This window comes from Zerene cesonia, chromosome 5 (assembly GCF_012273895.1).
Source record: "Zerene cesonia ecotype Mississippi chromosome 5, Zerene_cesonia_1.1, whole genome shotgun sequence".
Lineage (NCBI taxonomy): Eukaryota > Metazoa > Arthropoda > Insecta > Lepidoptera > Pieridae > Zerene > Zerene cesonia.
In genome coordinates this window covers 5,388,309-5,411,116 of record NC_052106.1, presented here as the reverse complement: position 1 = coordinate 5,411,116, position 22,808 = coordinate 5,388,309, and the positions used below count along the sequence as shown (strand labels likewise).

At 30.5% G+C, this 22,808-nt stretch overlaps 1 protein-coding gene across 1 annotated transcript in view; it reads right to left on the bottom strand.

Moving 5' to 3' along the window:
• Nucleotides 1–22,808, bottom strand: part of LOC119839889 (estradiol 17-beta-dehydrogenase 11-like) — a 32,420-nt gene that overhangs the window by 8,953 nt on the left and 659 nt on the right. Inside the window, exon 2 of the mRNA XM_038366320.1 lies at nt 9,333–9,735. Within this exon, the coding sequence (XP_038222248.1) occupies nt 9,333–9,639 (307 nt within the window). The 5' untranslated portion in view covers nt 9,640–9,735. The remainder of the gene's footprint in view (nt 1–9,332; nt 9,736–22,808) is intronic.

Sequence of the window (22,808 nt, the reverse complement as noted above, 5' to 3'; positions counted from 1 at the left end):
TGTTTTAATTCTTTTGAAAAAATGCTGATGGCAAAATTCATGTCATGGCTGACATGCTGTTCGACTGCGCCGCGTAGGGGCAATGAAGAAAAGCCATGACGATCATTCTTATCATACGCACGAAAAGACAGACAGGACAAGACTTTCATTATTAATAAATTTATCGAAACAATTCTAAATTAAATTCGATAGGTCGCTCATTCACTCATCACGACTAGGTACTCGAAAACGTTTAAAAATGAAACTAACTTCGCAGATATAGTTCAGAATTAGTAGACGCCCGGTAAGAACGGATTTTATGATAGGGACAAGAATCCTTAAACGCCTTTGATCTATAAAGGGCCTTTGTCAGTTTGTATAAATGTTCTTCACTTTTTGATCGGCTAGTGTTATGTGTTTATGGGTGTTGACGGCAACTTAACTACTGTAACCCTCTGGAAGCCCACTATTTGCAATAGGGCCCAAGGGTTTTAAAGTGTTACTAGCAAGGTTCTATATTATATAGCCCGAAATACTTTAATAAAATAATATGCTCCTAGCATAACGGTTAAAATACAGCTTTCTTAACACATGACTGTTATGTGTCGATTGTGAATGTGAAGGCACATTAGGCAGTTTTGTTGAATGAAAGAGTTCAAGCGAAACGTGTTAATTAAACATCGAGATTTATTTGCTCATTGTTAGTTAAGAATTCTATTGCAACGAGATAATTAGGTAGATTGTATTTCGTGTGTTAAATTTGTACTATTTCATACAAATGTTTACTACTTTGTTTAAAAGGAATGAATCGATACATTTATTTTTTAATAAAACAAAATGCTTTCAATTTGATTTTCGAAAGATCAATTTTTTTATGTTGGAGCCATTTATCGAGCTGGATGCCCACCGAATCGTAAGTGATCTCGTCCGCCCATGTACATTTGTAGAAATAGGGCTCCTACAAATGCGTTGCCCGCTTTTAAATACCAGTACAGTGGGGAAAAGGAGAAGGGCCTCCAATTTTACTGTTTTGTAACTTTAGTCATCTTCCTAGTCATGGCTTCTTTCATTCCTTAAGTGTCCTTACAAATCCTTGGTCATCAAAATAATTTTAATTCTTACCCCTCTTTTCTACATCCTCAATATAATATATATTTCCTACCTCACATACAATTAAAGAACACGTATTTACTGTTCATTGGCGCGTTCCTTTCCTAGTTTCGCAAGAAACCACTTCTGTAACAAGATTGATCTTTGAAGCGTGACCATCATGGCTCATGATAACTACCGTTTCTCACGGATGATACGAATAGATCGATTCGAAGATTGGAATTGTTTCGATAGGTTTTATTATTTTTATTAGTTAGATTAAATACATGACTGGCAGGCAGAAGGCACTGAAAACATTACAGAGCGACATCTGGCTGAAATCAATATTTGCCACTCAAGTAATCTTATCTACTATTGTGTTTTTTTTATCTCTCCTAATTAATTGAATAATCCTCTCGCCGCTCTAATATTCTCAAATATATTTTTATGAAAATATGATTTGCACAATGTATAGACGGTTGATAATATCTTCATACTATAATGACTTGGAACATATGAAAACAGCCATGTCATTTTATAATCTTGAACCGTGCCATTCTTTAAGTTTTTTGACCCATGATTTTCGAGCTTTGAATCAATTGAGGACAGAACCTCAACAAGATAACGGGAATATCAAAAAATATTTCAACTGACCATTCTAATGCTAAATAAACTGGCTAAAGTTTTATTTTGTTATGCGATAGGTGAAGTAAGTAATGTTTGTTTGCATTCGAACAAATTTTTCATAAATATGAAAGTTTAGCTAAAGCGTTGAATGTGGATTGGAACAAAATTTATATAAATACAATTTCGTAAAAATTATATCTTTCACAATTTTCAATTTGCCGAGATATCTATAGAAACGTGAGGCTGGCGCAAATGTTATATCTATATAGCTATCTACATCTATATATGGTGCAATTGAAGGCTGTAAACATGTTTAATAGAATGTATTTTTTTAATTGAAAAAAGGTTATTTCGTAACCGATCTTGGCCCACTACACTTGATGCGTTGTTCCAATCAATGAACGCGTTCCACTTGCAAAATAACTATATCCAGCTTACCTTGAACATTTACCCTGTTAAACAATAATTCAATATAATATCTAGATATACAAATCGGTCAAGCGCGAGTGTCTCTAGAGGTCTCGCAGACGGGCAGCGAAGACTTAGTAATAGGATTTTATTACCTTACCCTTAGGATACGGAACTCTAAGAACGTTAAATACATATAACCTGCAGGTGAAATTTCTTTTACTCCTCGTCAACAAAATAAGGAATAATTACTGCTAATATTAACGTTATTTATCGATTAAAATTCCATTTATCAACGTACAAAAAAAACAATAATAATATTCATAAATATTAAAATTGTATACAATAAATTTCATATAACATATTTCAATATTCTATAAAGGTCTACTTCGAATCAGGTATAAAAATTGCAAATATCAAATCGTATGAGATCGCTTGTTTCATGCAAGATGCCGGTGAATAGCTTATGGTATCTTTTTGATATTTTGTATTTGAATGAAGTTACACAAAAATTAAATCTTCCTGATTTTAAAAGACATAATTTATGTTTATTATTAGCTATAAGAAATAGATTTATACTTCAACATAACTACCTTACAAATGTTAGATTCAATAATTTAACACAGGAATTTAAAAAAGGATATTTGTTATAGAAAATTAAATCAATACTTTAGGGAATAGGCTATTATTGGTCAACCATCAATTTATACACGGCCATCCAACCTTGCGAAATAACACAGTTATACGTGGTTATTTTACATCATCAATAGGAAGACGAAGACAAATATATCATTAAGTAAATCGCTTTATGACAAGGGTTGTCAGTTCATTAAAATAACATCACTAACACTCGCTAAATATTGTTTAATTTTTTTTTAATTAAAACTAGTGAAATATTTCTCGAACGATACTGATACCTGAATGGACAGTTTAATTAGGTAAGTCCTTTCTTAAAATCATCAAAGGAATTATTTATTTATTTTAGCCGCTAGCAAAGTCCACCTGAAAGTATGTAATTAATTAGAAGTAAATTGTGTGTTTTAAAGTCTAATATCTATGATGCTTTTTAGTACCATACAAATATTTCTAGTTTTAATTATTATAAGAATTACAATAATTTAGGCGTGTTTTCTCGAGATTTATAAAAGACATATTAAAATTGTCCGCTTATATAATAACATAAAAACCTTTTAAACGTTAGTTATTTAAATAACGGCGTATTGTAGTATTTATGAGCATAGTACATGCCATAGGTCTGGAACAAATTGCACTTTACGTAACTCGTCAAAACGTATGTGGAACACGCTTGAAAGTCAAAAAGACCTAAAAATTAAATTAGTCACAGTGTCTGCTTCTGGTAATCATCTAAACGTAAATTTTTGTGAGTTGTGTTTGATAGTGGCTGTCCGTTAGAAAATTGTTTTATAATCCGTTATTTTTATGCTGATTTTGTTAGTTCGACATTTAGTGTAAAGGCAATGAGATAAATGTAATTTTGAGTCTTAAGTGATTCGTGAAATATTTATGCCTCCCCGATATCATACACTGAGGTTCTGATAACGGTTTATTAGCCAAATAGTAATCAATAGGTTTTTAAAGAGTCTGTATTAATTAAAGCGTAAAAATTGAGCAATTCATTCGCACTAAGCATAAACATTGATACATATTATGACCAATATTTATGCCTAGTTTAATTGATATTGAATTGTATGGTTAATTTATATCAGTACGAGACGAGAAACGCGACACTAACGCCAAAACAAACATCATTGAATATTATGAAAACAAGAGTCCCTACGTCCCTACTTCTAAGTTTTATTGAAATGGCATTTTTACTGCTTTTCATTTGATATAATTCATATACCTAATGAAAGAAAAAAAAAAGAGTTCCTACTACTACTACTATTTTAATTATGAGCCGCCATTTTGTTAATTTATATAACCTATATCATTACCACAATAATTCTGATCATTTCAACAATCGCCCAGTCAACATTCGTCTAGCGGTTTGAGTTTTAGTGCTTAAGTAATGGACATTACATACATTGATACATATAACATTATTACCCGAAAAACAGTACACTTCTTCTGTCGAAGTTGGGAAATAAGTGACATTTTACGTACCTATAACAAACTTAAAAAGAGTAAAGGATGTTGTGTAATCTAACAATTTAATTATTATTTGTAATCATGATGAGTGATGACCATTAGCAAGCTATTAGTAATTACAGTGCATTAGTATGCAATAAAATAAACAGATACATTATTATTTACGTTGTGCATCGCTTAAAGGATTCTTGAAGAAACTGGGCGTAAAATTGTAAGATAAGTTAGGTATATTGTACGAAACGAATTCAATGCAATATTTAAGATCGTCTCAGCTATTTGCAATAATGCATCCACCTATTTACAAATAGATCGGGAGCATAAACTTTCAATTTTATTGGCAGTGTTATATAATTTATAATCTGTTAATAAGTAGATATTTGTTAAATTATATAATTCGAAAGTACCTACATAATATATTATTCTAATTAGTAGGTACCCAGTTCGAAACATTTACACAAATTCATTAATTTGCTCTTATTCTCTACATTAAGACTTCCTAGTAGCACACTAATTGAATACATATAATGGCATTTTTATAAATAGGTAACTCTATAAAGGTGCGTCTAAATTGGCGTTTATTTTCCTATTTTACTTCCATAATAATCCTTGCACAAGCCATATTTGCTTGTCGCATTCATTTTACTTCCTTAAATGTTTCATTTATAAGTATGGATATATTCTCTTCAGTTTCTAGATATTAATAATGTTCAATCACAAACGTCAACAGGCATATATAATGGAGATGCATTCCATGGCGTATTGAGCGTGTAGGTATATTTACTAAGTAAATTTTCATTCAGCTTATTTACGCCTTTCTCTACATATACCTCGGGAGATCGTTTACTTGAGGAACTGTTAGACAAATATTATATTTGTAACTTATCTCAACTTCACAAACAAAAGACTGATGGAAAGTATTGGAGTTAAAGGTTATTCTGATTAGTCTTATCTACTTTATTGAATATAATAATATTCTCTTTAATGTAGTGTATGCATAAAACAGTTTTCGGCAGATCTGCTTTATGCTTCAAATTGAATTTATTTTGTAAACTTGTTTAATAGGACAGTTACGTTATTAGATAGGTAGTAGGATAGGATAGGTTTCAGACTTATATTCCTTATGAAATAGATGTGAACCGTTTCCATCTATTTTACGATAGGTATAAAGTTTTTCGGCGCCGTTTGTATCTTACAGATTATAGGTATGTCACCATAAAATTGTAATCTATAAAAAATTGTGGTCCGGAACATACTGTTTACAATTTATGTTTATATTTATGCATTTGGGTAGATTATAATTTATTTATGTTAAACCGTTAATTACGTTTATTCGGTTTTATTAAAGACAGACAAGCAGTCGGCGCTTAACCTGAAACTGACGGACTTTTGGGAAACAAAAGTCTCCGTATAACACACAACGAATTTTTTCGGGGTACAACTTTTCAATTAATTAATAAGGGATAATCGAAGGTTCTCAGGATATAAAAGTCAACATACCGTGACTTACAAGGCGCTAATATTTTAATTAGTTAACATGACACTAGTAAAGATTATGAACTAAAAACAGAAAATTATAACAATTTTATGATACTGCAGGCGATACAAACGATATCTGCTTTTTGGTTCATAAGCGAAAAAAAGGAAATAGTGAAATTTTTTAAGATTTTCGTTAGTTTGATTTCTAGGTGTGACAAGATAATTTTTGAGAAATCTTTAAATCACTTAAATTCAAAGAAAAAATTTGCTTTATGCAGTCAATTGAATAATATTTATAGTTTGAATTTAAAAATAAAATTAACGAGAACGCCTTGATCTCTTTGAACAGTTTTATGCACATGACCTCAACTTGCATGTATTCGTTTAAGTAAATAATTATTTTTAACAAAAAACTAAACCACCTTCAAATTGTCAGAACTAGACTTAATTTAAATGAGACCATATGACCTATCGTACTAGCTTTGAAATTAAAAAAAAAAACGGTTTAGTAGGTCTAAAAAGTATTGAGTTAAAAAGCAAAAGAATACAGTCGAATTGAAAATCTCCTCCTTTGTGGTCGGTTAAAGTGGGTTGACGCATATTGTAATTTGTGACAAGCAATAATTATTATGTGTTTTATACCATGAGTTAAGTGGTTAATAACGGTTTAATAACGACAACTTAATTATCCCTAAGCCTTCTAGAAACAATTGAAGTGTTTGTACAAAGCGAAAAAGATATGTATTAATAGTGTTTTGATTTACATTATTGTTCTTATGATAAAGGAGTGATTAGTAATGATGACTCCCAAAATCCCCATTGCTTCACATATTAAGACTGCCAACATCATTATTCAAAAACATCGAAATAAAAATAATTATTGTACGTAATCGGTTGCTGAACTAAGCGCTCTTTTATTAAATGTAATTTCACGAGTTTTTATAACAGATTTTTATGTTTTTATAAAGAGCCCACAAAATTATCGATGACTTATAGCCTATTGGGTACACAAAGGCATAATGGCCATGGTTTTATTAAAAACCTGTACAACGCAAGTTATGGTATTCGTTAAACTCCACTTGTTGGCATTTTTGTAACATTTTGCGAAACAAATAACAGGCAAGTTTCGCGTGACATGCTCGAACTCCGGCCACGGCGAAACTTGAAATGTGTAGGCATTTTGCTACTTACGTAACATCCTAATTACTATTATAGGAAGATTCTTGTTATTTCTTTGTTTCATGTTGTCATATTTATATCATTCTCAATCTCCCATATGTCAATGCTATAGCATTTATTACACAACTGTTAGCGATGTAAAATAAATGTCTAAATAATTTTAACAAATACATAAGATAAAAACACCTAAAATAATATCCATTCAAATTTATAAGTTTATTATTATATTATTTCGCGATATATATAATTATTGAGTAATATATGACCACGTTAAGATAACAATTTTTTCAAAATTATTTAAGATTAAAAATATGCTTCGACAACAAGTCACGTTCATTTATTTTATCTGTGAATTTACACTGAATGCATTGTAATTATGTAAGCTGGAGTCGTGATAAAAGAATAAAACGCAACAAAACAGTTCATTTAGAAGTTGTACTAGTATATCATACTCATAGGGTATGGTATATTGTATTATTTACCCTTATACACAATTATTTCTCGCGATCGAATATAAGGAAGCATTAACGTAAAGAGGGACCATAGATATAACGGAGGGACAGAGGCTATAATCTTTTTATAGGTTCTTTATACTTACAGCCCAATTTACATACAGTATTTACGAAGTAATTTACATACAATAACCATAGAAATAATAATAATTTTTATCTTTCCATGCTTTGCCTAAGAGGCGGAGTTCTTTGCGTAATTTTTATATTTAATTAATATATATTAAGACACATTTTCGCAATATTACCAATGATAAAAGAATTAAAGAACACGATTATAATTTAAAAAATGATTCTGCTGCGTGACTTTATTATAGATAATTTATTACTAAATTTCATGTATTGTTAATAATAATTAATAATAAATAATTAATATTTAACAAGAAAATAATAATTGAAAAACATAAAACTTCTTAGTATCTAAATTTGTTCACATAATACGACAATACCATAAATCGAAAAAATGTATTTTTAATAAGATAGGTAAATTGTGCCACGGGTAAAAATTTTTTCTTCTCCCGAATGAAAAATATGCAACAAGAACTTGCAATCTTTTCGAAATAAGATTTAAGTTCATAAAAACATTTAATTATACACACCTACAAAAAACTGTGTTATATGATTAAAATTCCTATAGTTCTATTACTGTAAAATTAAGGTCTCAATAAAGCAATAACAATTTAATTTTGTCAAATAAAACGACAATGATAAACGATAAATGATAAAACATAAACTATATATTACGCTGCCAATTAGAAATAAATGTGTCTAATATGGAAATAACAGAAACTATAAAAACATCAATACTAAAACGACAGCTTTAAAATAGATAAATAACAAACAAAAATGATAAGATTGAATAATAGCAAGTAATTAATAGAACCAATTCCAAAATCGATTCCAGATGTCAGTCAGCTTTACAAGAAGCAAAGAACATTTTACAATATAAATGAATAGATTAAGGTGGCTTTATGATCACTACAGACATGAAGTTAATAAACTTCACCGACTTTCCCAACGATTAACGCATAAATAAATGATCCATAAAATTAAGAGATGTATTTGCAATACATCTATCTGCCTACTTATTTGTAGGTCAAGAGAAGCCGTGTTACTAAAACGTATACATATATTTTTCTACCTTGTAAATTTAAAACGATTACTGCAAGGTCATATGAATATTCAACTAATTAGTAATCGTTGGTGATGATATAACATAGAGATTACATGTTTATAACATAATTTAAAAGAATTTCGAAAATATGTAGTATTGTAGTGCAGAAGAACAGATTACTAAATTGTTAGTAAGGTAGAAGGTTGTAGAGAGTTGGTATTACTAATTTTGACTACATAAAATCCATTTGAACAGTAGATAGGTAATAATACTATACTAGTAGTAATAGGTACTATCTGAATAGTAAGTAAGTGGATACTATTGGAGAGTATCTATCTACTAAGTACTACCTAATAACTTGGCTAGCAGCGACTTCAAATAGATGAGTGAGTAGCCATTGTACTAATTTATTTTCGCTTTTGAGTGCCTATATGTGATTATGAAGGAGGTTTATTTTTTTTTGTTTTAAAAATTGTTTTATACATATTTCATATGCAATGTTTAAATGCAGTTGCAGCGTTTTAAATCCCTTTTAACTTTATTGTAGGTGCAAGGTCATCAACTTGATATTAAAACAGAAAACTTGACTGCATTTAAATGTACATTATGGTGGTAAAATTTTTTAATTAAGCTTTTTTTACATTCAAATCGTCAGGAATAAAAACACAAAGACTGCTTTTTAAACTGTTATTACCAATGAACATTTTTTTCAAGTCATAAAAATTATGCTTAACTAGCAAAACAGGTGATTGTTGTGCAAATTTTGAAAACGTGCTGAATATATTAATGTTAAGTAGCCCAGAATAGATGCTGTAATGATAATAAATTATGCAATTACTGACCTTGTTTATTTATATCCCATAGTACAACTACACATCCGAGCCTCGCGAGTCGTAAGGCAATAAGGCTTCCTAGACCGCCTCCTCCGCCCGTGATCAAGGCAATTCGACCCTTCAGGTCTTTCTTCGGCTTCCCTATGATCGATCTATATATTCCTTGGAACAGATACCCAATCACTGTCACCAATGTGACAATAAGATCGAAAATAGATTGGATCAAGCTATACTTATTTCTCATGCACTCTGGTATCTCTCTCGTCAAAGGGCCCGGCCTCATGCCATTAACGTACTCTTGATTTTCCATCGACATTTTATTAAATTATTTTGTTTACTTAGGTATTATAGCATATATCCTTTAGCACGTGTCCCGTTAGTCATTACCACATTGGTATTTGTTTCGTGTTATCTGAAAGAAAGAAAAACTGTATTAAATATTTGCTATGTGAACAAAAAATACTCATTTATGAAATGCAAGCGTACGCATATATTATTTGATATAAAAAGACAATTCTAGGCCAATGCTAAAGTGGGCCATTTATTGATGTCGCTACCAAAGAATAAGTGTACATATATATTATATTGAAAATATTCCGAATCAGGAATATTGTTCTTCTTTTTGTTGTGTCTTGCTTTATGATTTACTAGCTCCGCCTCGCGGTTTCACCCGCGTATCCCGTAGGAATATCTGGATAAAAAGTTGCCAAATTTCATTGCAACCGGTTCAGAGGTTTTTGCGTGAAAGAGCAACAAACACACATATACATCCTTACAAACTTTCGCATTTATAATATTAGTAGGAAGTAGGATAGGATAGGATAGGATTCAGTTGTGCTATGTATTTCTTTTTGTATTTCTGTCGTTTGTCCACAGAATTTTTGAAACACTTTAATGAAACAGCCCACGGTTTTAAGTGGGCTTATTCTGACTTTAATGCCTTAGTATGAAATTAAAAATTTTGGAACTATAAAATTTTGAGAATCTTTTCAAATTAACATCTATTGTTATAGACTCGGACTCAAGCTGTAAAACAAACAGAGTTCTATAGGATGAAGTATCGAAAAAGGTAGAGAATATAAATAATGTTAGGAAAAATAAAAAAAATACCGGCCTTCTTACATGTGGAAATAGAAAGGGGTGTTTTTAAGTTTACAAAATATTGATATAAATATCCGGTATTAACATCAGCTATTAGTGGTAAAAACGGTTTGTCGTGATTTACGAAAAACTAGAAGTCCAATGTTAAAAAGTTTAATAGCAAAGTAGAAGAAAATAAAAAAATATATATAAAACTAATTGCGCCCCGCGGTTTTACCCGCGTAAGTCTGTATCCCGTAGGAATATCGGGATAAAAAGTTGCCTGTATGTTATTCCAGTTGTCCAGCTATCTACGTACCAAATTTCATTGCAACCGGTTCAGTAGTTTTTGCGTGAAAGAGCAACAAACACACACACACATTCTTACAAACTTTCGAAATTATAATATTAGTAGGATTTGTATATATTAACACGTTGCGAGAAAAATCTACCCAAAACTATATTTGTTCCCGCCTGCAGCATCATAAACACATCATAAAGTATTTAGTTGAACGCATTTGAATATGTATCTACGCTTGTTTTTTACTTTTTATTGATTTTTTTAATGATGGACGTATGAACATTCTTGGGACATTTATTGTTATAATGATGTGAAAATATTCAGTATAACATATTGCCCAAAACGTATTTAGGCTATTGCATTTTATAAAAAAATCATTTCACTGTAACTATATCCACTTTATTATGAAACTGGGACGATGGACTCCGATGATAATAATTTGAAATATTAAAATTATAACCTTGTCAAAACTGTCCGTTACAAAATGTTTATATGTTTGTAGAACTTGTTAGACCGGTCCTTTGCCCTTGACTGTTTCCTTTGGATATCTGAGAAATTCGGCACTGTTTAATGGTTACTTGCTTCGAAAAACTTTTACTACAATTTTTTTTCTCTTTAAAATAACACATAAGTATATATGTGAGTATATATATAAAAAATTCTCGAACTCTTGTGTGTAAATGAAAGTGTTTAAATAATCGTTGTGAAGATTTTTCTCTGGGAACCTTTTTATTAAAAAGATCACACAATAAAATAAAAAAAAAAACTATAATTTTATAATAATACTAGCTGCACCCGGCAAATGCTGTTCTGCCTTACTCTTATCATTTACGGGTATGTAAAATAGATGTTGGCCGATTCTCATAGATACCGGATAAGCACAAAAAATTTCATCAAAATCGGTCATGCCGTTTCGGAGGAGTATGGCAACGAAAACTGTGACACGAGAATTTTATATATTAGACTAGCTGCACCCGGCAAACGCTGTTCTGCCTTACTCTTATCCTTTAGGGGTATGAAAAATAGATGTTGGCCGATTCTCACACACACCCAATATGCACACAAAATTTCATAAGAATCGGTCCAGCCGTTTCGGAGGAGTTTGGCAACGAAAACTGTGACACGAGAATTTTATATATTTGATTACTTTAAACATCAGTGTAATGTTATTATTATTCTTTTTTGCAGTTTTTTTATAAATTACAAAAATTATAAATAAATTCTTATTAAAGTCTCGAAACTTTTTCTTTGTAATCTATTTTTTATGAATTAAATGCACATAATACATAATTAAGAACAAATCAACAATGCATGAATTGCATCGGATATAACAGCCAGTGCACGCAATGCTTTAAACATGCAGTGCATATTCTCAGCAGACACAATAGCTATCACTTCACACGGATCCTTAATTACAAAATATAATTTTTATAAGAATCATTGTTCAGTATTTTATTTACTCTTGATATATTTTCAACGTGATTTATACTTTTATGTCATTAATAAAGGAAGACGAGAAATAGAATACAAAAATTGTGTTTGCCTAAATGCTTATTGCGTTTTAGAAATGCAATTTACTTTATAACTAGAGGTTACATAATAATTGTTTAATATCTGCGCAATATACAATACTAGATTACGAATAGATACGAACGCATTTATTACATATATTTAATTATCAGTTTGATTGTATTGAGTGCCTCAGGGGCTAATTTTTGTGCACGAAACTGGTACTGATGTTTTAAAATGATTCATTGACATGGAACGTGGTACAGAATGGTGGTATGGTAGAAGCTAGTCGTTTACTCCTTCATACGTCGACGACCATGTCGCAACCTATCGTCGGTCGACAGCGCAATATCATTGCACAAACTGTGCTTAAACTAGGGTTTTCACATAATTATATTAACATAAAAATATATTATACACTGCTTAAGCTACTCCACTGATTGTATGCGCATTTGTAACAGATATACAAAAAGGTTAATATTTGGAATAGTTTTTATTTTTATATATTCATATGGTCTACGTGTTGTTAGGATCTATTCTACATATACTATGTCATCCCCATCAAAACTTCAGGTGTAATAGCAAACATAAAGACACAATGTTAATTTTAAAGTGGACAAATCTTCATCATATTCTTTAATAGTACCATGTTATACAGCAAGTTCAATACTCAAAATTCTAGAGTCAAACTGATGCACGAAATAGCCTTAAATGGTTTTTTTTTCTGGTTTCGTATTATTTTTACACGGATAAAATGCAAAATAAATCTATATAGTATATAAAATGCAGTATAATAAATCTATACTGCACAGATATTACTTTTTTATTTTAAAGTTTTATATTAAAACTAGCTGCGCCCCGCGGTTTCACCCGCGTAAGTCCGTATCCCGTAGGAATATCGGGATAAAAAATAGATGTTGGCCGATTCTCAGACCTACCCAATATGCTTACCAAATTTCAGAGGAATCGGTCAAGCCGTTTCGGAGGAGTATGGCAACGAAAACTGTGACACGAGAATTTTATATATTAGAAGATAAACAGCACGAATCCGCCTAACTCTAATCTTTCATAATTGCATTTGCCAACCCTAGGAATAGACCTACTGTTAAGCCTGGTTCCGTCATCAAGCTGAAGGTCATTATGATATTTGCGAATGTTCAGTGGCAGCAATAATTATTGCGTTAATGTTATATTAGCGTGGTTTTGATTGTGCCGACTCCGAGATTTGGCACTTCTTTATGTAGGTACATGAGTTACGTATATTAGTCTGTTTGGATGTTAGTATTTACAAATAGTACTTGGTCAACTATTTAATTCAACGTATCCTTCAATGATTTATAGAGAATGTGTTTACTTAAGAACATATCTATATTTTGTACCTTAGCGTAAATCCTATTACCACACAATGTAATACTTAGATTACCATTGCTTCGCAGTTACTATTGCCTGTGGCGATTAGGCAAGCATTAATTTAATTTTTAGTTAATACACATGCTTTGACTAGATGTGATAGTTCTATGATATTTACAAGTAACATCCAAATAATAGGTTTATTTTTTATATTAAAGACGTGAAATATACGTATTTAGGATAGATTAAACCTACCTGTATATTAAATTGTATTCAAACCGTTATAATTCTGCCTGTTACTTGTAAACAAACTAATAAATTAATAAGTAATGAATATTGATTACTATGCACATAGAAACAAGTGTACGAGACCTTTAATTTATTTACGATCTCGTACAATACACCGGCGTGAAGGTTATCCATTGTACCACCATAAACAAATTCAATATGGACACAATAAGTCTAGTTTAATAATGGTACAATTATGTATTCGACTTACAATACAGTCTGGGTATAATGTCAGCTACCTATTATATGTAGTATTAAGGGTAAAAAACATTCCTTTAATTTATAACGCTAAGTTGCTAAGTAGAGATATCAGTCAGTGAAAGGAAATTCAAGATTTATTTTAAATAAAATCGAAATAATTGGGCACGTTTAATATCTCCGGTACAATGTTCAATTGAACGCAGATGTATATGAGAACAAAGTACTAATGAAGTAACTTTAATACTAACTATTTGTAATCAAAAATACCACAGAATTTGCGTGTATTACTGTAGTAGAACTACACACGAAATTGATAGATAGCTTTTTTTTCAGATTGGTAAAATAATAAATCACTCTTAAATATAAAAAGAAATCTCGTCTCAAGTCAAAATTTAACTAAAAAGTTGGCTAAAATATGAACATTACTTAGCATTTTACTATTAACTATATATTTAATCATATTATACACGTAGGTAGTGTGTGCGAGAGATGAAAAACAGCGAACTTGTTTGCAAAACTCGTTATTTTTAAACGGCGTTTTTTGTAATAGATTTAGTCAAGTCACAGACCTTCCAATTCAGATAATACATTTAACACGTCGACTTGAAAAATGTAAAACGGCGCGCTTGAAAGCTGGCAAGTGACAATTAATAAAACTGAAGCAAATATTATGCTGCCACAGACATTTTATTCCCTTTTTCATCTAAACCTTAGAAGCAAAAGTTAAGTATAGTCCTCCTTTGAAGACAAATACAATGTTTTCTGTATAAACAAATATTTTTTGCTTATACAATGGCCAATTATTGCAACATAAACAGTATGATCTTTAACGCAAGGACCAGCAATGTAAGCAAGCTAGCAGTCAATATTAATTATGTTGGAACTATGTTTGGGTCTGTCTTTCTATTCTAGCGACTACGCGGGCTAAGCCGTAGGCGGTAAGCTAGTAATAGATTCATGTAATAAAAATATCTAACATTATTTAAATAACAATATCAAGTTACGTAGACTAATATCTTTCCTCTTTCCTTACACGAACAGGATGTGTTGACATAATACATAAATATTTTAAGCCCAAGGCTCAACAACCCATGACACTCCACCCCCTTCTTCCCCTAGAATCTCCCTTTCTACGTACGTAGCATTTGTCTATAGGCTGTGTGGTTTTTGAGCTGTCTTGAAATGTTCCAAATGAATTATATAACTGTGATATAATCGTCTTTCCTCTCTTACTTACTCGTAAATAATGCAAATGTAACGTTTATATTATTTTTTTTTATAATAAATAAATCTACGAAAATTTAAAATTTCAAAATATAAAGCTAAAATTATATCTAAACCAACGCGTGAAACGGAAAACATCCTACAATATTCTTCTCCTTATGGTTCCTACTTCCTGAACATACTTACGCAGTTAGCCAAAATGAAAGAAACATTCCTTATATGCCATCATGTTTTAGCATGGCGTTGCCTAATTAGCACAGATACGTAACACTTTTAGCTGAAAATGTGCTAATTATAGCCATATGTATATCGTATGAATTATAGGTTTTCACAATTAGTAACTTACATAACTAAGCCAAGATATGGTGAAGGACAGGTGTGCAATAATCCCAAATATCGTTTTTAGTACCAACAGTTTCATCACTAACTGCGGATATTTAATGACAATTTATTATAACAGTCTCAGCATGTGTTTTAATGATTTCACAACTATTGGAATTTAGAGTTACCTGTTATAGGCGTCTTAAAAATTATACTTAGCTAGAAGTAGTAAGGTTTAGGTGATTTCAATAATTTACGCAGGTGAATGACCGAATAGAGGTAAATAAATATATATAATATTCTTATTGTTTCCACCCACAACCATGAGATTTATCTACTTTCTACGTTGTATATAAATCTTTATATAATATATAAAATTCTCGTGTCACAATGTACATTTTCTGAAGCTTTGATTATTGTTATCTGTACAAATAAAATAATATTGAAGAGTTTTTTGTTTGATACACGTTAATCTCAGTATTTTTTGGGCTTAATTAATGGATAACGAGTTTGTTTCCAACCCATTGACGTGATACTTTTTATATTAAAATTCAGACTGATACCTACCCCAGGGACATCGATGACCTTTTTTCAAAAATATAATTATGAAAATTCATGTAAAACAAGAACGCGTTCAAACAAACAAACAAATTCTGTATCTGTATTATTACCAGTAAATATGAATTAAGCTTGACAAAAGTTTTTACTTTATTAAAAACAATTATGGTCAAGTGCTACGTAAATTATACAAATGTAGACAAAAGTGATTAAATAAAATTCGTTTTTACAGAGTCAATTACATTCTTCCAGGAAACCTACCAGACAAGTGAAATGTCGGTGACGACGCGTAATTAACCTGTCATGTTATAAATGTTAACCTCAGGCACAGATAATATATATTATATTGCTATACTAGTACCTTAGTATACACTTGTTACTTTTATATTATTCTTTGTGTAATGAATGAAATATGTACAGCTTAATTAAAGTAGGAACCTACTACGTAACATACTCTAGTAACGCATATAAATTTACTCAAACTGTACAAATATTGTTCCAAAAAAGTTGCCAAAGAATTGTACATGTTTAAACATAAATTAACGCTTTTATGAATAGTAAAGTGGTAAAGTAATACGTACGTTTACTAAAATCTAACATGAGATATGCCGTATGAAGCCCAAAGTACCAAGACTCAAGAGTTGCGAATCATATCAAATTAATCATTGAGGTTTATAAGGATTGAAAAATTCCTAAATATTATTAAGATACTGCTACTTATTATTCTGTAACACTATTAATATTTCTTTTAATCGAATATTTGTTAAATATCTTATGACTAAAACCTTTTTAATCCACTGTTTTTCTGAGTAATAAAAAACCGAATTGTTAATGTCGGACGTTACATCTACTTATGACGTAGATGCAGGTCTGACATTTGTTTGCGCACGCAACAGAACCATTCACCGAAACGTGTTCCGATAAAGAATTTATAATGACTTCATAATTGTTAAAAAAAATCCTCTAGCTAAACTATGTTTCACACTAAAACTTTGTGTTAATTAAATCATATTAAGTAAAGACGAAAGATATACATCATCACGTTCTCAATTATAGCGTTTCGATTATTGAAGACTGTCGATAATATTGTCACTGAATTATTAATATTATCTTTAAAGAAACTTCATTTATCTTAGCATCATCCATAACTTGATACATCTCTTAGAGTAGGCCGTACAGCCACAAGATTATAAATATTAACAATTTTTGAAACCTGTTTTTTAAGTAGAACAAGTGTAGTGCGGGTCAATTTTGGCATTTCTTTTCTTTTTATGAACTTTCTCTCATACTTTCTCTGAATGATGTTCATTTATATTGTTTATATATTTAATAAACGCATTATTTTATTGTTTTTAACATATTCTTCATTGTGACGTAACTGAAATATGTAAAATGTAAAAAAAGTTCGAAAGAATTTTGAATGCCCTATATAAGCTTTTTCTTCTAGCCAACCGAAGGGTTACAGGTTAAATATACAATAAAAGCCTCCGAAGTGAGTGCCAAGAGAATCCTGTACAATGAATAATAACAAACGAGATAATTTATAGAAATATGGATATTAAAAAATGTATAATTATATACATATACACTATAATACATTTACATAGACAGATACGCACAGCAGTATAATAGGCACACGAATTTAGAAATGAAAAAGGTAAGAGGGAGAGGTTGTATTAACGCAGCAAATTCTCTCAGGTAGGTCGTTCCATAGACGAATTGTTGACAGTTAAGAAGGTTATAATATTAATTGAAATGAATAAGAAACCTAAGCAAAAGATTGTTTGCAAAAGAATGAAGAGAGTGCGAATCAACAGCGAGGTTAATATCAGATTTTAAGTAAGTAATAGAAGGATAGAGAGTTAGATGTAAAGGAGATGAATGACACGGCTGTTAAGACGAGAACGGATTGGCAGCCATTTGAGTTCCTTACGATACTCGCAAACATGTTCAATCGTAGCCCATAAACAAATCTAGCGATCAGATATGTATGAAGGATATTTAGGAGTCATTCGATTTATTAAGTTGTTCTGATGAATTATAACACGCAACAACATAATCCAGGAGAGGGAGAAGAAGACCCCGTGCCAGTATAACTTTGGTAGGTGGAGTGGCTTAACCGTTTCAGTTATCGAGTTGTATACAGAGTAAATGTTCATTCGATCCAGTTATTTTTTCAGTGCAATTATAGGCAATATAATGAGAATTGTTCGACTTTCATTAGTCTTAAAAGCCTTAAACCAAATATCTTACTCCATTTGCGTATTGATTGCAAATTAGAGTTCAATGCTAGAATACTATTAGAAAAAGTGTTAAGATCAGAGTGAGCATATATTTGGAAGTCATCTGCATACATATAAAGGTAGGTTGTAGACAGTTTAGGAATGAGAGAATTTATAAAAAGTGCGAAAACAGTCGGGAATATTTTATTGCATATTTACAGGAATTGACTGCACCCTTATTTCAGATGATAGTTAAAATACCTTAGTTATAAGCCAGAATAATTTCGATATTCTATAATTAATGACAAAAGTTTTATATTTTATATTTTTAATATTATAATTAGTGAAAAAATTACAAAAGATAAAACATCGCACACACAAAATTGTAATAAGAATAATGCCTTCATCGAATGTTTGCTAATGTGTTCATATATAATAACGATTCGTTATTTATTAAAATGTAATTACTACTTATCTCAAAAAACCGTCCTTACGAGGATATTGCAAGCCTAAGGTCAGGAATTAATAATTATTATTACTCATTGCTTAAATTATTTTTTTTTTATTAATTTATATAGCTATGTATCTCAAAAACAATTGGTGTCTTTAAGGGTAAACTCCTTTCCAAGGATTAACGATTTATAGCAATCAAAAAGGCAAACACGTACGCAACGTCGGCATTGACCCAGAATATTAACTATCAATACAAATTACCCAACAATTATTATCATTGCACTCGATTTTTATTTTAATATTTAATTACTTATAATATCAATTATAATAATATAAATATATTATGTGTATAATGCATTTAGTCTTGTCTTGGTCTTTCAAAGAATCGCGCTCTACTTAGCTATCAGTAAATAATTCTTTTCTACAAAAAAAGGCCACAGATAGATTGGGACTAAATGACAACAATTTCCAACCAAACAAAAAAGACTCACGTCAATTGGTTGAAGTCCCACGGAGTAACAAAACAAAAAAAAACAATCGATAGGTATAGCGATTTAAGCACCTACTTAAGTACCCATATCGCTTTTTTGTTTTGTTTATTAAGTGCTTACTTTTGAGTATTGATTTGGCCAGAATATTCGTTACAGAATATAACTATAGTATTTAAAATAAAATATAATAGTTTAAAAAAACTAAAGAACACGCTTTGACAAAAATAATATTTTGCAAATTGAAAACTTGAATAATTTTATCAATTTGTGTATTGTCATCGGTCCTCAATAAATCTACAAAGTTTGAACGAAATCTGGCCGTTTAAAGTGGGTCAAAATCGCGCCCAAAGAAGTCGGTTACAAACAAACATACAGGTGAAGCTAATAAAAAGCGTGTAAAAATAAATATTTTTAACAATTCATTGCATGAATAATTGTTTTTAACAAAAATCTAATCCACCTTCAAACTGTCAATACTAGACCAAATTTAAATAGACCCACACGGAAGGCACTATGTTTCATAAAAAAATAGTCACCAAAAGTTGTCCAGCCAGTAAAAGTTACTAGGTAACAAACACAAAAAATACAGTCTAACTGATAACCTCCTCCTTTTTCGCAGTAATTTAAAAATGGAGTGAAAAGGCTTTAGATAAACCAGTGATTGGCGAGGCAAGTGGCGAACCACCAATTCGGTTGCCCGCTCTTCTATATAAAAAATAATGAAGTTATTTAATGTTACGAATGAAAAAACCCTGCGCAACAAATTAAGAATTACCGTCGTTTATGGGAACGGGGGCCAAAAAGAGGAACATTTAATTCCTATAATATTATTTAATACTTTATTTTCAGAAATACAAATGTTATCATAAAAACCTGTTTGTTTTATGAATAAATTTAGCTTAGCCGTAATGTTGAAAATTTTCATACATAATCAAATTTTCCGGTCAACTTCCTTTTTGTTGCATACGAACTTTCTTCCGACTACTATTAAAATAACAAAATAACAATTAGCACAGTTCTTTCATCCATTCACGCTTGATTTAAAAACGAACGAACAAACGAAGGTCCTCAATTCGTAGCGTATTTATTTATGTAAATATCAATAGATTTGTTTTATATTCTACCTATTTGTAATTGTTGTTCATTAATTAAAAATGCTAGACACGACTTTATATTTGTTATATTAACTTAAAAAAAAACATATCATTTAAATATTTAAGCACAAAAAATCTCTAACAGGAAAATTACTACATGACGTCTCTATTGACGTTTTGTCAGATTTATTTATGTCACAAAAAGTTATAACTTACAATATTATAAATAAAAGAATATTTTATTTAAACTCAATAAAATATAAAATTAACAATTTAAGTTAAATGGAAACTTATTACTTTGGCCTGTTTTTATTGAATAATATTAACGAAACAAAAAATTATTATTTACAGTAATTCTCATTTTTTTCGATTATTATAACCTGTAGATATCTACATATCATAATTAGTTAAATGAGCCAAAGTGTTTATATACCTACGGCGAATATTGTATAAACTTTTAACCAAAAATATAATTTTATAAGCATTATATTAAACGAGCTACCTACTTCAATAAAAATTTTCAATTATTTTGTTACCAATAACGATTGTACATACATTCCATAATACATTTAAATTTTTTTTTTTACTAAAATTGTTGAATGAACCTAGAATCCAGGCTTCTCTATAGTAAATACTAAACCGTAAACGATGTAGTAGTATGTACCATGAGGCTAGGCGAATACTAGACGGCCTTCACTATTGCCTAATGCAATAACTTGCTTCCACCTGATCATAACTAACTGGAAACCTACCCATCAAATACAAGCCGATATCCAATGTTTCGGCGGGAAATTTATTTTTTATTAAGAGAAAATGTAATTTAGTAAATTATTAAAATGATAAAACCCGTAATAAGATATTTTCGCATTGTTCGAAAATCATCGGTAGGCAGGTGTAATTTTTTTATGTTGTGCTCTTTTTTGACTGGAAAAGGTTGGTACGACAGCAACTTCTTAGAAAATAAACGGAAGAACTCGTTTTAAACTATTATATGAGAATGAATAATTATCGCAAAACTAATAACTAAATTCTGCTTTAAATTGTCAGAACTAGACAACATTCACATGAATCTAAAGGGTGGCACCAGCTTTCAAATAAACAAAAACATTAAAATCGGGACACCCACAAAAGGATATGAAGTACTAAACAATCACAATAATACGGTTAAGTTACGGTAATAAATACGGTTGGTACTATTGGATACGGGCTTGATTTTTATAAAATTGGTTGCCTTCTTAATTTAATCAGAATACTTACTTAATTTCATGTTTTAGTTTTCAATTATCACAATTCCATCACTAGGAAACATTATTAAAACCAACCTACCTAACATTTAATACAAAAAAAATCATCCTTGTTACATCATTGATCATTTACTCAAAAACTTGCCAATCTACTTTTAAAATATTTGTAAAACAATATGTCCATGGCCTACAGAAGATATGCTTTCGGATGGTTTAACAAATTTCGCAAATGCAAATAAGAAATTTTGTAATTAATATGGCTTGTAGACTAACCGGGCCAGTTATTATCACAAACTATGGTTTACAAAATATACACCGAGCTACAATTACTTTTTAAGACGCTGAACTTCAATTCGCTGTTCTGCTTTAGAAGCATGAAAAATAGATATTGGCCGATTCTCAGACCTTCCCGATATGCACAAAAAATTTCATGAGAATCGGTCCAGCCGTTTTGAGGAGTATGGTACATTGCGACACGAGAATTTTATATTTATAGAAATATTTTTCTAGACGCTCGTCCTGGCTTCGCCCGGATATCAAGATTCCTGTTTTACCCACGGGAGCATTTAATCGAGATAAAAAATATCCTATGACCCAAGTCAGCTCATACCCTGTCTGTATACAAAATTTCATAAAAATCCGTTCACTAGTTTCAGCGACATTGACGGACAAACATTCAAACAAAGTGTGACAAATGTGATAAGCCTACAATTATTTTCCAATCTCTATTGACAAAAGCCCTTTCCCTTTTTCAATTCATCTTCAATAAATGATTATTTCTTTCTTGGAAAACTAGTTGAATAGCTAAGTAGCATATATATGTATAGGAATTATTGCTATATTGCTTTTTTCTAGGACGTCTAAGATGTCTCGGATGTAATTAATTGTTTTTAATAAGGAAATATTTATTTTCTACATCGTAAGAAATAGAATATTGTTATTATAGATAAAAGTGATCGAAACTAAATTACTAGTAATTATGGTGTTTTAAAAAATACAAAAATATCTACTTTCGATGTTAAAGTACGTACACACTATATTACCAAACAAATGATATAGAAAAACATAATATTTAAAACGTACACACTTTAATAATTAAAAAATGATTATTCCTACATACTATTTCCTACTGTTTGGAGATTTTAACAC